Source organism: Arachis ipaensis, chromosome B7, assembly GCF_059453495.1.
Source record: "Arachis ipaensis isolate K30076 ecotype BB chromosome B7, ASM5945349v1, whole genome shotgun sequence".
Taxonomy (NCBI): domain Eukaryota; kingdom Viridiplantae; phylum Streptophyta; class Magnoliopsida; order Fabales; family Fabaceae; genus Arachis; species Arachis ipaensis.
The window spans coordinates 143,095,004-143,111,062 of NC_142442.1; the positions used below are offsets into that span (position 1 = coordinate 143,095,004).

At 31.2% G+C, this 16,059-nt stretch overlaps 1 protein-coding gene across 1 annotated transcript; it reads right to left on the reverse strand.

Moving 5' to 3' along the window:
• Positions 1–6,835: 6,835 nt before the first annotated feature.
• On the reverse strand, positions 6,836–10,577 carry LOC107606380 (metal transporter Nramp2). Its single transcript, XM_016308447.3, has 4 exons — positions 9,769–10,577; positions 9,182–9,318; positions 8,347–8,999; positions 6,836–7,591 (listed from the first exon to the last, which is right to left on the reverse strand). The coding sequence occupies exons 1-4, from the start codon at positions 10,377–10,379 to the stop codon at positions 7,313–7,315; spliced, it is 1,680 nt and encodes a 559-aa protein (XP_016163933.1). The 5' UTR covers positions 10,380–10,577; the 3' UTR covers positions 6,836–7,312.
• Between the last annotated feature and the right edge of the window lie 5,482 nt (positions 10,578–16,059).

Genomic DNA, 16,059 nt, shown 5'->3' on the forward strand with positions numbered 1-16,059 from the left:
TTCTCCCTAACGACCAGGAGAAAAACCTCTGAAATTATTTTAATATTGGACCTTGGACATATCATAGTTTCGAATCGAATCTCTTTAGAAAGAAGATCTTTTGTCTCATGGTAGCCTACTCCAGTTCCATATCTACTTCTTGAACTTAGAGGCTCCCCGTATCGCCGACTGGATATAGGTTTACAAACTCATATTTTTTGTTTTGGGGGTTAGTTTTTTTTTTCTCCTAGTTTTTTCAATCCTTATTGAACTGATACTTAGTTGCTCCTTCTCAGCTTCACCCGAATACTTGGGCGCTATTCGATGCTTTGAACTGGTTTGCGAGTATCTGGAGATTCTTGCCGCATTTGAGATTTTTTATTTTTCTTTCTATTGAAGGTCTCTAATCATGAGGGGCAAAGACATAAAAAAGGCTACATGTCATTCCGCACACACCAAAGGCGGCAAACTTTTTTGGGTTATTTGAAGACTCTTTTTATGGGTTCAAGGAACAATATTTCAAAGTAAGGCCAGTCCAAAAGTGTCATCCTTTCTGATTAACCTAGGAGGGAGAGAGGAGGTTTATTGTGTATTGAAATTTCGGGGTCGCGGTCGAGTATTTGGTGAAGGTATCATTCGAAAGTTTATCCTTGGGGAGCTAAGATGTTGCTGATATTCGTATGGCCATTTTTAGGGATAATCCTTTGAATCCTAGTGATATGTTGGGTGACTGGGAGACCGGTCACCAACTAATAGGTATGTGTGTAATCGTCTTTTCTGTTATTATTGCCTTTATTTGATTTGATCGTCTTTTGTTGGTAAGTATCCTTTTTTTTCTCGCAATTGTCATGGCAGATGGGAGCACAACATTGGCTTTTTGGTTGAACAGAAATTAAATGCTGACGAGGATCCTATCACAGCTTTTGTTCCGTCTTGTGAGGATGCATTAATCTTCCTTATAGATTTACAGACAGAAAATTTGTCTGTATGTAGAGTTGTAAATACCTTTTTAAATTTTAATATCGACAAAAAATCTGTCAAAAATTTTGACATTAGTTATCGACAGAAAATCTGTCGAAAAATCTAATATTTTTAGTGAAATAAAAGGGACAATTACCAAAAGAAAATCTATCGATAACAGAGAAAAATTTATCGGTAAATTACAGACGAAAAAATCTGTCAGTAAATAACTTTTGACGAGATTTTACCAATGGACAAAATTTGTTGGTAACTAAAAATCTGTCTATAATAAAGATTAAATCTATCTATAAATCCATCTGTAATAAGTAATTTTCTAACGGTGAAATAAGAGTCATTACATATTAATCGACTATGGCAAAATTTATGAACCTACATTATAATGTTATTAGTATTGGTGTATGTATCCTTATGTTGTAATGCACAAAAAATATTTATTTAATTTATATTTTTATCAGTATTTTTAATTTTATTTTTTATTATTTAATTTATATAAAAATTATTAAGAATCCTAACTCATTTTTCTAACCATTCTTCTAATCTTAAATAAAGAAAGTTTTGTATTTTTTTCAATGTTTTGAAAAACAATAAAGCTCCACGTCCGAGTAATTTAATTGATTAAGTCCAACCAAGTTTTTTATATTCATACGCTTCTTCTTCTTCTTTTTTCAAATTCACGTACGCACATTCTTCTTCATCTATGATGCTATATCTTCTTCTTCTTCTCCTCCTTTTTTTTTATTAGTTTTCAATTTTGTTACTATCATCATCAACAGCACCTCCTCCTCCTTCTCCTTCTTTTCTTACTCGAATTTCTTCTCCTCATTCTTTTTTATCCTTCTCCTCCATCATCATCATGATCATCATCGTTATCATCATTGTCTTCTAATATGTATCGTCATTATCATTATTGTTATTGTCGTTATTGTTATCGTTATCATCAAATTTTTGCCATATTGATGACATTGTCTGATCCAAAATGAGTAAAGTATCGTTTTTGTTCCCAACGTTTGGGGGTAAATCTTATTTGTGTCCCTAACGTTTAAATCGTCTTATTTGTATCCCTAACATTTGTAAAAGTAATTCAATGTTATCTTGCCATCAATTACACATGATGAATGCTTTAGTTTGAGTTTTAAAAATCTCTTCTTGAAGTTAGAATACAAATGTCTGAGATAGAATCGATGATCCACTCCGAAAAATAACTCATCAAAAGTTGAAACTAATTCATACAACATTTATATAATTCACTTTTTTAGGGACATAATTGAATCTAAACACAAATAGTCGGTATAATATTAAAATCGAACACATCCAAGTGAGATCTAATTGAGAATGAATACATCCAAGTGAAAATAATTGAAAAATATAATTTGATTTGTTAGTATAATTGATAGTAGGATAACATTGAATCACTTTTATAAACGTTAGGGATACAAATAGAACGATTTAAACGTTAAGGGCACAAATAGGACTTATTCCAAACGTTAGGGACAAAAACGATACTTTACTCGATCCAAAATTTATTCGGATGTGTTTTGTTCAAAATTGACTTAGTTTTTGCTTGTTTTGAAACAAGTTTGTTTGTGTATCGTCATCATTTAGTTCATTCTAGATGTAATTTCGGTTCATTTCTGAGTGAATTTTTTATCATTCAATCTTATTTGTGTGCTTGTTTTTGAACGCACTCATTAAGTAATTTCACTTTATTCTGGATTTAAATAATGTACACTTGCTCTGTACTTGTTTTGAAATGAGTTTGTTTGTGTATCGTCATCATTAAGTAATTTCAATTCATTCGGAATTTAATTTTCAGTTCATTCTGGATATAATTTCGGTTCATTTTTGAGTGAATTAAGATACATTTGGTCTCGTTATTATGCACAGTTCAAAATTCTTCTTCCTCACTTCCTCTCTAGAGAGGAATAAAATTTAAAAAAAAAATAAAAAAAGAAACAAAAATAAAAAACTCTTTAAAACTCCTGGTCATATTCTTCTTCTTCTTTTTTTATTCATTTTCTCCTTGTTTTTTCTTTTTCATAATTCTTCTTGTTTTACCGTCTTAACAATAATCAAAATATGAAAAAATCAAACAAAGAAAAAAAATGCATAATGTTGCAAAATCACTTGATGGATTTGGATGTATTTTTGTTCATGATTAATCAATTTTGTTTGTATGCTTATTTTCGAACGCAATCATTAAGTAATTTCGGTTCATTCTGAATTTAAATAAGGTGCACTTGGTCTATGCTTGTTTTGAAACAAGTTTGTTTGTGTATCGTCATCATTAAGTAATTTTGGTTCATTCAGAATTTAATTTTCGGTTCATTCTAGATGTAATTTCGGTTCATTTCTGAGTGAATTTTTTATCATTCAATTTTGTTTGTATGCTTGTTTTCGAATGCAATCATTAAATAATTTCTGTTCATTCTGGATTTAAAATAAGGTACACTTGGCCTGTGCTTATTTTGAAACAATTTTGTTTGTGTATCGTCATTATTAAGTAATTTCGGTTCATTCGGAATTTAATTTTCGGTCATTCTGGATATAATTTCAGTTCACTTCTGAGTGAATTAAGGTGCATTTGTTCTAGTTGTTCTGCACAATTCAAAACCCTTTCTCCTCATCTTCTACTATTTTTTCATCTTCTTCTTATTTCATTTTGTTATAATTCTTCTTGTTTTGCGCTCTTGAGAGAAATAAAACTAAGAAAAAAAAAAGAAGAAAAATCAAACAAAGAAGAAGAAGAAGAAAATCATAATGCTGTAAAATCACCCAGGAGAGGAGGAGAAAAAGAAAAAAAATGCAGCAACAACAGCAGCAACAAAAGAATGACGATGAGGAGAAACAACGCGAAGAAGAAGGAACGCGAAGAAGAAGAAGAAGGAGGAGGTGGGAGGAACGCGAAGAAGAAGAAGAAGACAACGACGACGATAACGTAAATCCCGCGCGTATAATCACGCTCTTTTAATGAGAGTGATTTTTGGTGTTGAGTCTACTTGGTTGAACTTGAATGACAATAATACTTGGTTGTGTAACAGTTCTATTTGAAAAAATAACATATATATTTAAATTTTACTTATTTAAGTATTAGGAGGATAATTAGAAAGATAAATTAGGTCTTTTAATCATTACTTATATTTTATTATTCTAAAATAATATTATTTATAGATTTTTTTCTTGATGGATATTTGACTAATTAATTTAAATAATGAGGTGTATATATTTTATTTGCAAATCATATTGATCAAGATTGATACACAATAAAAAATATAAATTAAATTTATTAGAATGATTAACAATTAGTAGAATTTTAGTCATTAAATATCAATTTTCTTATAATTTCAAAGAAAATATTTTCCTAAAATATTTTGAAAAAAGAAAGGTATACATATTGACATCAGAACACGGCATGTCAGTCTTTTTTATGCCAAAATACTACATGTTGTAAGATAATATAATATATAATGATATTATTTGTAGGTTATTACTTAATGGAATTTGACTAATTAATTTAAACAATGAGATGCATATATTTTATTACAAATCATATTAGTTAAAGTTAATATACAATAAAAAAAAATATTTATTAGAATGATTGACAATTAGTAAAATTTTAGTCATTAAATATTAATTTTTATATAATTATAAAGAAGATACTTCAATTTTTTAAAACATTTTTAAAAAAATAAGTATATATATATTAATACCAAAATGCTCTTCGTCAATATTTTTTGTGCTAGAATATTAAGCGTTGTAAGATAATATAATGATTTTTCGTTAACTTGATTTAAAAAAATAAAACAGACTAATGTGTTCCCCATATAGAGTAAGTATGCTTTATTTTTAATTTAATATGAAACAAATATGTTCTAACTATGTCCACCAATAATATTTTTAAACAAATTTTTTATTTTAAATTAATGTTGGATTAGACCATATCAGTCTTTTTTTTCTTTTTTTAGACAGCATAAATAGGTGTCTCTATTTTAACATTTTTTAAGCATGATTTTCTAAGATGTGTTATTTAGCTCATTTTAATGCATATTTTATATTTTTTTAATATGTATTTTATACGAATCTTTAATTTTGTAATTGATTTTTTTATACATGTAATATAATTGTTTCTAATAAATCCAAAAACATAAGAACTTCATTCAATTTGTACTTACCAATTTATATTAGCCATTCTGATATGATAACATGTAATAGTTTTGCATATTTGTATATAATTTGATGACTGATTTTGGAGGTATATTAGTATTTTTTTTGTAATAATATTATGGAAATATAAATATTTTAAAATTATATTGGTTTTATTTTGGTATTATAGATTATAACAAAAAATAAAAAATTTATAAAATCAAATTACTTTTATAAAAAAATCATATGGAAAAAAGTTTCTATCAGTTAAATTATATGTAATAAATATTTGAAGAAAGAGAAGTGAAAATATAGATTAGAAAAATAAGCAGTGAAAATTTAAAACTAAATTAAAAAACTAAAAAAAGTATGCAAATAATAATAATAATAATAATAATAATAATAATAATAATAATAATATATTTTTATATGAATAATATTAGATAATTATTTTTTAATTATATTTAATTATAGATTTAATGTATTATAATTTTATGAATTTATTTGAATTATGATATTTTATTAATTTTATTTTTTGTAGAATAGAAATGTAGAAAGAGAAACAATGAGAGAAAAAAGAGAGAACGATAAAGAAAAATGAGCGAGAGAGTTTATTAAGTTTGGAGAAAAAATTTTATTATAATTGTAATGAAAGAATACTTCGTGACACATTTTGGTTTATCAAATTAGTAATATAAAATATAGGTGGATACTCCTGTGATGATATCTTCACATGAAGATAGCATTGTGGACCATTAAATGAATTGATATGTTTGACTAAATATATTTAATTAATCATATAAGGATTCACAATGTCATCTTCGTATGAAGATGACATCATGTGAGTATTTTCCTAAAATATAAACTATAAGTTATATATAGAATGAGAATGGTAGAGAAAAATAGAGAATGAGAGAGAAGTAGATAAGAGGATGGAAGAAAAAAATTTATTAATTTTGGAGAAAATATTCATCTTAATTTTAATGAGTGTTACGTGATATATTTTGATTGTTAAATTAGTAATATAATATAGCTATATTTTAATTTTAATTTTAGTTTTAATTTAATTTTAATTGTAATTAGAGAATATCATGTTGCACATTTTGATTGTCAAATTTATAATTAGTCATTGATAATGGTATATAAAAGAGATAAAATGGGTATAAGAACAAGAGAGATAGAATAGATGCATAAATGAGAGAGATAGAGAAAGATAGAGAGAGAGAGAGAGAGAGAGAGGGGAAGAGAGAACTCTTTAATTTTGGAGAAAATGATTTGATTTCAATTGCAATAAAAGAGTGACATGTGATATATTTTTATTATAAAATTAGTAATATATAATATAGTTATATTTCAATTTTAATTTTAATATTTTAATTTTAGTTTTAATTTTAATTACAATTAGAAAATATTATGTTATATATTTTGATTATCAAATTTGTAATTAGTCATTGATAATATATAAAAGAGATAATGTGAGTATAAGAATACGCGAGATAGAGTGGATGAATGAGAGAGAGAACTCTTTAATTTTGAAATGAAAGATTTAATTTCAATTGCAAGGAGAAAATGATGTAACATATTTTAGTTATAAAATTAGTAATATGTAGCAGATGTTGCATAATTGTTTGTATTAAACAGTCAATGACCTAATACCATTAAAACTTCCAGGTTACAAAATCTTAAACACACTTCACGAGCTCGCAACACACTCGAGAAAACCGGCAAAATTAAATGGAAGACAACAAAAATATACTCCATATTGCACTATTGATTAACTCAATACATCTCATGTATGCTGATTTATCTGGTAAGATCAGCTCCAAGTTGCATTCATGGGGTAACATCTGACAGTTCAAGTTAAATACAAACTCTGTATACATCAAAGAATAGTGAAGCAGCTTACAACATGTTAGAATAAAGAATGAGGCGTTCATGGAGGGAAGTAATTTATCCTGCAACTTGTAATCGTGTTCCTCTCTCTCTCTCTCTTTCTTTTCCACACCTTTCATTTTACAGAAAAATATTTCCAACTTGTGTTATACATGGCGGGTAACCACTGTAACTATATTGCAAAAAAGAAGTACAGCTAAATACAGGTGCTTTCCACTTTCTGACCTTGGTGCTCCCTTTAAAGCAGGTTGCAAGGTTAGAAATATTCTATAAAACCTCCTCCATGGTGTATGAAGCAAGTATACTAGTGCAAAAATGATTAGCTGGAGTTTGCAGTACTATTTTCCGGATTTTTAATGTCGTATGAATTTGTTGATTCAATTTGGAGGAGAGAAAAACCCTTGGGGATTCTATTAACCCAAGTGTGTGGAAGAGCACCGCTCTGAGAAACCAAATATGCAATGAATGCAACATAGGCAGCTGTGCATGAACAAACTACAAAACCAAGCAGCAGGCCCTTCACCTCAGACAGGAAGAAATCTAACAAGAGATACCCATTAATTACCATTATAAGTGCAGCAATAGTCCATGCCACCCTCTACAAAATAAAATACACAAATAAACAAAACATCAGTTCAACAAGACAAATTAATAGCAGGGAACTAGCTTACTAAAACCACTACTGCTGCAAGAGAGTGGCTTGCACATCATTTCTTCAACCTACTTTTACTTCACCCATTTATCCCAGGGATATATAATTGCATACATCATGTACAATAGACCTGAACTTTCTGCTAGGGAAATATAAAATGAAACTGAAGCATCTTCGTAATTCTAGAAAAAAACAAGTGCATTTGCAATTATGACTTATAGCTCTTATGAGGTGATGGATTACCCATATATTCTATATAAACTAAAGAATCCCAATCTTCATCTAGTTCTGTAAGTAAAGGTTATATAAACCTATATACTTTACTATACAACAAATGGAAATAATGGATCACTGGGCTGTGGTCTGTTTAAATCCTACATCACCCCCTTTGACAAACTTCCGATACAACTGATCAGTACTATTATATGAATACAAAATCCAAAACTTATGATAGGAGATTTCACATATGTAAACTCCAAGCAAGACTGAACTAGAATAATGCACTGAGATTATCATAAAGAAACTACAATGACTCAGTACATCTAAGCTTATGCAAAACAAGACACAGGTAAAAGCATATGAATCATTGTGTTTTCAAATAATCTAGTAAGATGAAACTAACTTTGAACTAGCAAGTAGTTGATACAGATCTTACCATTAACAATCAATGAAATGAAAGAAAAGTTGGATGATAGTTATACCTCAAGAACAGGCCCAACCCTAAAGGTCCCCATGATATGCTCCTTGGAGACCAAGGTCAGGAGGGGAATCAGTGCAAAGGGAATTTGCATGGACTGAAGCACATTAAGCCATTCATTCAAAACATCCAATGAGGCTTCTGATGTATTAAAAACAATAGCTACGACTATAGTTGGCACAATTGCAAAACTACGAGTGATCAATGCTCTCAACCATTTCTTTAACCGAAGGTTGAGGAAACCACCCATTATGAATTGGCCAGCATATGTGCCTGTGATGGTGCTACTCTGTCCAGCTGCCAATAACCCAATGCCCCATATATAAAGAATGGGGAAGATCCCTCCTCCGTACTTTTCCTCAAGGTACTGCCCTGCATTCACCAATCCCATGCTATCAGCCTGCTTTGTGCCATAAAATCCCTTAGCAAAAACTGTCGTGACAAATAGATTGATCATGAAGGAGACTGCAAGTGCAACTGTTGATTCAATTGTATAGTAGTTGAGAGCCTCCTGTACCCGGCCTTTCTTCTGGGGATCTATCTTCCTTGACTGCACTAAAGCAGAATGCAAGAATACATTGTGAGGCATTATGACACAACCAACAACACCGACAGCTTGACGAATTGTTTTCGAGCTAAGTCTTGGAAGCAAAATACCTACAAAAAGAGAGAAGAGAAGGGGGGGGGGGGGAGGGGGGAATGCAGTTATATTCACGACTAAGAGGACAGAAATACTTGTATTTCTTATATCCTAGAGACAGGTGCAAACCATTAAAAGGACAGGAACTTGGTGATATAAAAATGTCATACGCCAACTACATCAATAGAAAAAAATTTACCCGTCAAAAGTTCTTTCCCACTAGGTTTCGTGTCAGCAAACATCCAGGCAAAAGAAAGAGCCATAGTAACAATGAGAACTGCAAAAGCAGCTTCCAACTTCCTCACTCCATAGTTCTCAAGAAATAGAAAGACAAAACTGTTAAACAATAGAAAGAACGAACCACAGTTCAGCCCTTTTAAGTTTGAAAATGAAAAATACGATTAAGAAACTCCCAATCCAACCAATTAATTGTAAGGACAACAATAAATCAAATTGAAGCCAACAATAAAAATCAGTAGAAATGTTGAAACAAAATACCAAAAAAGGTTCATTTTGAACTAGATTCTAGAAGTTCACTTAGCAATCCAACTACAAATTTAACTACATATACTATGAATTTACACTGTCAACCAATCAAATTACAAAAAAGTGAGAAATCACAGTGGGTAGTTGTTGTAATGTACATTTTATCCATACTGATTTCACAAATTCTCGCAATTTTATTGGCTAACACTGTTAGTGCATCGAAGTAAATTCCCAAGACAATTTAGCTAAGCCCTATGAGATTAGAAACAAGTTGCATAACTGAATCAGAAAGAGGAATACCAATCAGAAGCGGTAATCAAAACTCCAAGCCAGAGTGGGAAAACCCCGCGGCTCAGAATTTGGATAGCGATGGCACTGCCAATGACCTCTTGAATATCAGCCCCAATGAGTGCCAGCTCGGCCATGAACCATAGAACTAGCCTCGCCCAATTGGGATATTCCTCCCTGCATAGCTCTGCCAGGTGGCGCCCAGTGGCCACCCCAATCCTTGCCGAGAGAAGCTGTATTAAGAGGCCCATGAAGGTGGCCCACATCAGCAGCCATAGAAGCGTGTACCCTGCGATGGCTCCAGCCTGGAGATCCCCTTCGAGATTCCCCGGATCCAAGAACGCTATGCTCATCAGGAACCCGGGACCAGTGAACAGCCACAGCTTCTTCCACGAGAACGGAGGGGGAACACCTGAATCGTCATCGCCGTCCACCGAGTCGAAATCTACCACCTGGATCTTCTCCCCTGCCTCGTACGCCACCTCTTCGTCATCCTTCGATGACGTCGATTGCTTCTGCTGCTGCTGGTGCAGCAGTCGGTTCGCTTCTGCGTCCCTGTCGTCTTCTTTCGACTCATCGTCTCGCGACTGAGCGCCGTTCATAGTTGACTCGCCGGAGCACATGCACTCTCTGCAGAAGACGTAATTGTGTGTGTACGCGCTTTTTCTTTAATTCAATTTTGAGTTCTACGGTTGCGGAATATGATTTTTCCGGCGGTGACCGGTGGCGGGTTCTGCCACGATAAGCGCGGGCTTGAGGTGGAGCTGCCGTGCGCGGTGTCTCGCTACGTCTGGCGAAGGCGAATGCGGTATTTATATGGATCTAAGGAAAAGGATGTGGAGTCGGTGAGTATTGTGTACGCTGCTCCAGGGTGAGATCGGGAAGTTGGACCAATAGTTTAGCGACATGTCACGTGTGGAGGGATAGTTTGGTCATTTGAGCTGGTGGGAGATGTATTTTCTACGGCTCTGATTTGGTCTGAGTTGAATGCCTTGATGGGATTGAGCTCTGAGTAGAAAATCGTCCGTTGTGTAATGAATCACTTGGTTTGGAACCTGGGTTGTGTGATTTGTCATTTTTTATTAGTATATATCTTGTCGTTTTTGTCTGATTGGAGTTTGGAGTTTGGACTACTTTGGAGTTAAGCCATCTATCATATTTAATTATTTATTATTATTAATTTTACCATCAAAATATATCATATATTACTCTCTAATTATAATTAAAATTAATTTTTTTATAAAATTAAAGAATTTTTTTTGTCTCTTTTTTTTCAATCTTTCTCATTTTTTTATCCATTATATTTCTCTTATATATTATTATTAATAATTAATTATAAATTTATACAACATACTATTTTTTAATTACATTAAAATTAAAATATGTCATATTATATATTATATTACTAACTAATTTATTTACCAAAATGTGTCACACGACACTCTTTTATTAAAATTGAGAAAATATATTTCTTTTCATAATTAATAAACTCCCTTATTATATTGTCTTATTTATTTCTCGCCCTTTTTTTTATTTCTCTCTACCATTCCTATTCTATTATAATTTATAATTTATAATTTATTAATAATTTATCAAATCAAAATGTATTATCATATTTTTTTATTATAATTAAAATAAAAATTTTTCTAAAATTAACAAACTTTTCTCTTATTTTTTTTCTTTATCCTTCTCTCTTTTTTCTTTTATTCTGTATTTTTTTCTACTTTTCTGTTTTACAAAATAAATAAAATTAATAAAATAATATAATTCAAATAAAAAAATATGATAATTATTATATGCATATTCTTTTAGTTTTTTCATTTAGTTTTAAATTTTTATCGTTTATCTTTTTAATTTATATTTTTATTTTTTTTATTCAAATATTTATTATATATAATTTAAAAAAAATGTTAATATTATGATTAAAAATTAGAATCAAGATTTAATTATTTTAAAAAAATAATTTTAAGTTAACTTTATAACTATCAATATATATTCTTTATCCTAATATATAATTATATTTTTATATACATAGAGAAAAAAATATATTATTTTTAAATAGTAAGCATAAAAATAAATTATTTTTATTTGTGCTAGAGACTTAACATCTAATCAAATATAAAAGTATACACATTAAATTCTTTCAAATTTTAGATAATGAATGTTAAAATTAATTATTAGTAAAAAGTTAAAATATTCACATGAATAACTAAAAATCTTATTATGTGATTAAAATGTCACATATCATTCTCTAATTACAATTAAAATGAAATCTTTCCCTCCAAAACTAACAATTTCTCTCCTCTTTTCTCATGCTTTCTCTATCTCATTTCTTTGCCTACTTTACCTCTATTATATATCTTTGTCAATGATTAATTATAAATTTAACAATCAAAATGTAAACATGGTATTCTCTAATTGCAATTAAAATTGAAATATAACTATATTATATTACTAATTTAACAACTAAAAAATATCACATGACACTCTCTCATTACAATTGAGATAAAATATTTTTTTCTAAACTAATAAACTTTTTTTCTCCATCCTCTTATATATCTCTCTTCCCTTTTATATTTCTCTTTACTTTTTCCACTCTATATATAACTTATAATTTATATTTTATATTACCAAGTTGACAAACTAAAATATGTTTGGCATAACTTAAATTTAAGAATAGAAAGATTAAATCAGTAAAAATGGATCAATGCTGATACTAATTGCTAATGATATTTTTAGCTGGCGCATTACTCACTATCATCGCCATCACCAAACAAATGTTAGACGAAAATGATGTTTACTTAGATCTTTATCTTCTGACATGAAAGCAACATAAATTCTGGAAGTAAATATTAATTTACGAGCATATAAACAACCACATTTTTATGTTAGTTAATGGTTAGTTCCTTCTTTTCTTTGTGTCGTTACCTTATCTAACTGGCATGATACTGTCTCAGTTTAAGTTTCTTCCATTGCCATCACCAAACAAGTTTTAGATGAAGATGATGTTCACTTTAGGATCTTCATAACAACACAAATTCCGCAAGTGAATATTAATTTATCAGCATATAAATCGCCGTAGTTTTATGTTGGTTAGTTCCTTCCCTTATCTGTGGTGTCATCTTGTATAATTGGTCCAGTAAAGACAAAATCTCAGCCTAAGTTTCTTCCTCTTTTCTTGCATATTTTCTTCAACTATCGTCTTCTAATAGGTAATACATATACTTAACTTCATCAATTTAACGTTCTCTCATTCATAGTAAACAGCCATATATACACATAGAGAGTGAAAGAATAAAGGTGATAGATATGGGGAGAGTGAAGGTTCCCATCAAGAAGATTGAGAACATAACAAAGTGAAAGTTTCCATAACAAATTTCTTGTACCTGCTAACTTTTTAACTTCTAGATAGTAGTATCCGCGTAACTTAAGTTGAAAAAGAGAAAGATTAAATCAATAAAAATGGATCAATTCTAGTGCTAATTGCTAATGATCTTTTCAGCTGGCACATTACGCATTATCATCTCCACCACCAAACAAGGTTTAGAAGAATATGATGTTCACTTAGATCTTTATCTTCTAACATGAAAACAACACAAATTCTAGAATGAATATTAATCTACGAGCATATAAACATCCACAATTTTTACGTTGATTAATAGTTAGTTCCTTTCCATTTTTGTGGTGTCACCTTGTCTAACTGGCCTGATACGGACAAAATCTCAGTTTAAGTTTCTTCCATTGCCATCACCAAATAAGTTAGTCTAACTGGCCTGATACTAACTGGTCTGATACTGACAAATAAAATCTCAGTTTAAGTTTCTTCCATTGCCATCACCAAATAAGTTTTAGATGAAGATGATGTTCACTTTGGGATCCTTATCTTCTGAATATGAAAACAACACAAATTTCGGGGGATGAGTATTAATTTATGAGCATATAAACCGTCATAGGTTTATGTTGGTTAGTTCCTTCTCTTCTGTGGCGTAACCTTGTTTATTAATTGGTCTGATAAAGACAAAATCTCAGCACATGTTTCTTCCTCTTTTCTTGCATACTTTCTTCAACTATCGCCGACTAATAGGTAACACATATGCTTAACTTTGTCAATTCAATATTCTCTCATTCATCGTAAACAACTATATACACAGATAGGAAAAGAATAAAGGTGATAGATATGGAGAGAGTGCAGGTTCCCATAAAGAAGATTGAGAACATAACAAACAGGCAAATTACATTCTCTAAGAGGAGGAATGACCTCGTCAAAAAAGCTTATGAGCTTTCTGTTCTCTGTGATGTGATGTTGATGTTGCTCTCATCACGTTCTTCCCTTATGGCAGACCTGCTCTCTTCTCTTCCAGCACAAAGTTTAATTCCTCCTCACTACAAACATTCATTCATTTTTATGGAGTCATTATCAAGTACTCTGAGTAGAGTACAGTAAAATAATTTACTTTTTTTAAATATTTTATACCACATGCGCTAAAGAATTTTATCATAAATACTCAACTTTATCATAAACACCATTGTAAGAGCTATAATTTATATTTCGAGTGCCTAATAATTTATCATTTTTATGTAAAGCACATTAAATGTATTATAAATTTATAATAGCACATGCATGACTGACTTTTCTTTTTTTTTAATATATGTTTTGAAGCTTTGATGAAATTCTAGAGCGATATATTAATCTTCCACCACAAGAATGCCAAAAGTAAGATTCTTTTATTAAAATTAGAGTAAATTATCATTTCTACCCATAAAATTTAGAACGCTGATAAATCTACCCACGAATAAGCAAAACTTCCATTTTTATCCATGAAAGATGGACTTTTGCTAACAAAACTACCCGAACCCTAAATTTGAAATACCCAAAATACCCTCCAATATAACCTAATTCTAACTTCTCTTTTTACTCCATGCCACCACTCCTCCAATCCCAAAATCTACCACCATTTTTACCCCTAACTACCACCATCACTGTCATCACCACCACCATCACCACCTCTACTACTTTCAGATCGATTTTCAACCTTCATCTATTAGCTCAAAACTTCACCCCATCATGAAACACCTAGTTCAGCCAATTTAAGCACATGTCAGAGTTTGAATTCACAAAATCCAGAGATTAGAGTTAGAATTCACAGCCTCAATTGGTGTAACAATGGTGGAGATATCCAATTTTCTATTAAACCTAGAACCCGCAGAAGAAGAAACTCGGCAGTCTGAGATGCAGGAATCTACTCCCGACCATAAAAACATACGAACAACCAAACCCGACTTCAAGCACCTCATCCTTAACCTCACAATTCTCTTCTCTTTCATTCTAGGTTTCCTGTTCCTATGAAAATCCATCGAAATCTACCGCGCTCCACTCCCCTTCGATCGAATTGAATTATTCTCCTTGCAACTGGAGTCCAATCCCTTACTTCCCCTGCTGATTTCGAGCCATATTCATCGGCCTCAAGACATGGTCGGATCCTGGCGGCGAACATGGGAGTAAACAGCAAAACGGCAGAGAGGTCTGTTTGTGTGGGAACGAAGTCAAGTATCGATGCAATTAACATGGAAGGTTTGTGAGTAAAGAAGCAAGGTTCGAACGTAATCATCGTCTTCGAATTCGAAGCAACAAATGGCACAGTCGTCGGGGCGTGAAGATGAACAGCGAAAAGTGTCATTGAGTTTGCTGGTGTATAGGACAGCATAAAGGGAGAAAAGAATGGTTTTGATAGTGATGATGTTAGTGGTGGTGGTGATTGGGGATAAGAATGACGGTGAAGAAGGATTTGGATGAGAATGGTAGTGTGGAGTAAAAAGAAAAGTTAGAGTTAGGTTATATTAGAAGGTATTTTGGGGATTTCAAATAATTTTTTAGGGTTCGGATAATTTTGTTAATAAAAATTCATTTTTTATGAGTAAAAATGGTAATTTTTTTTTATTCATGGATAGATTTATGATCATTCTGAACTTTCATAAATAAAAATAGTAATTTATTCCTAAAATTATATAGTGAGATTTTATTTTATTTTATTCTTATTTTTTGAACTAATTTTCTTCTTCGGTGGTGTTTGACGCTTTTGCATCTCTTAAAGGATCTATAACCAAGAGGTAATAATATAGTCTTTGCATGGCAATATTTTAAGGGCAGTGCTAGGTGATGAACGCAAGTCTCTTCTTCATTGATGAAAGTGACGTGGCTGCTCGTGCTTCGAGACGCGTGTGAGTCTGGTTGGAAGGAGCACAGACAATGTATCTACCATGTCAGAGAAGTCAGTGTTTGCCTTTCTCTAATATCAGTGGTAC

Excerpts from the sequence above, each read along its gene's own strand:
- LOC107606380 (XM_016308447.3), bottom strand. The coding sequence starts at position 10,379 with ATGTGCTCCGGCGAGTCAACTATGAACGGCGCTCAGTCGCGAGACGAT. Across the intron at positions 9,000-9,181 it reads TGGGAAAGAACTTTTGACGG|GTATTTTGCTTCCAAGACTT; the intron begins GTAAATTTTTTT and ends CTCTTTTTGTAG. Across the intron at positions 7,592-8,346 it reads GGGTTGGGCCTGTTCTTGAG|AGGGTGGCATGGACTATTGC; the intron begins GTATAACTATCA and ends TTTATTTTGTAG.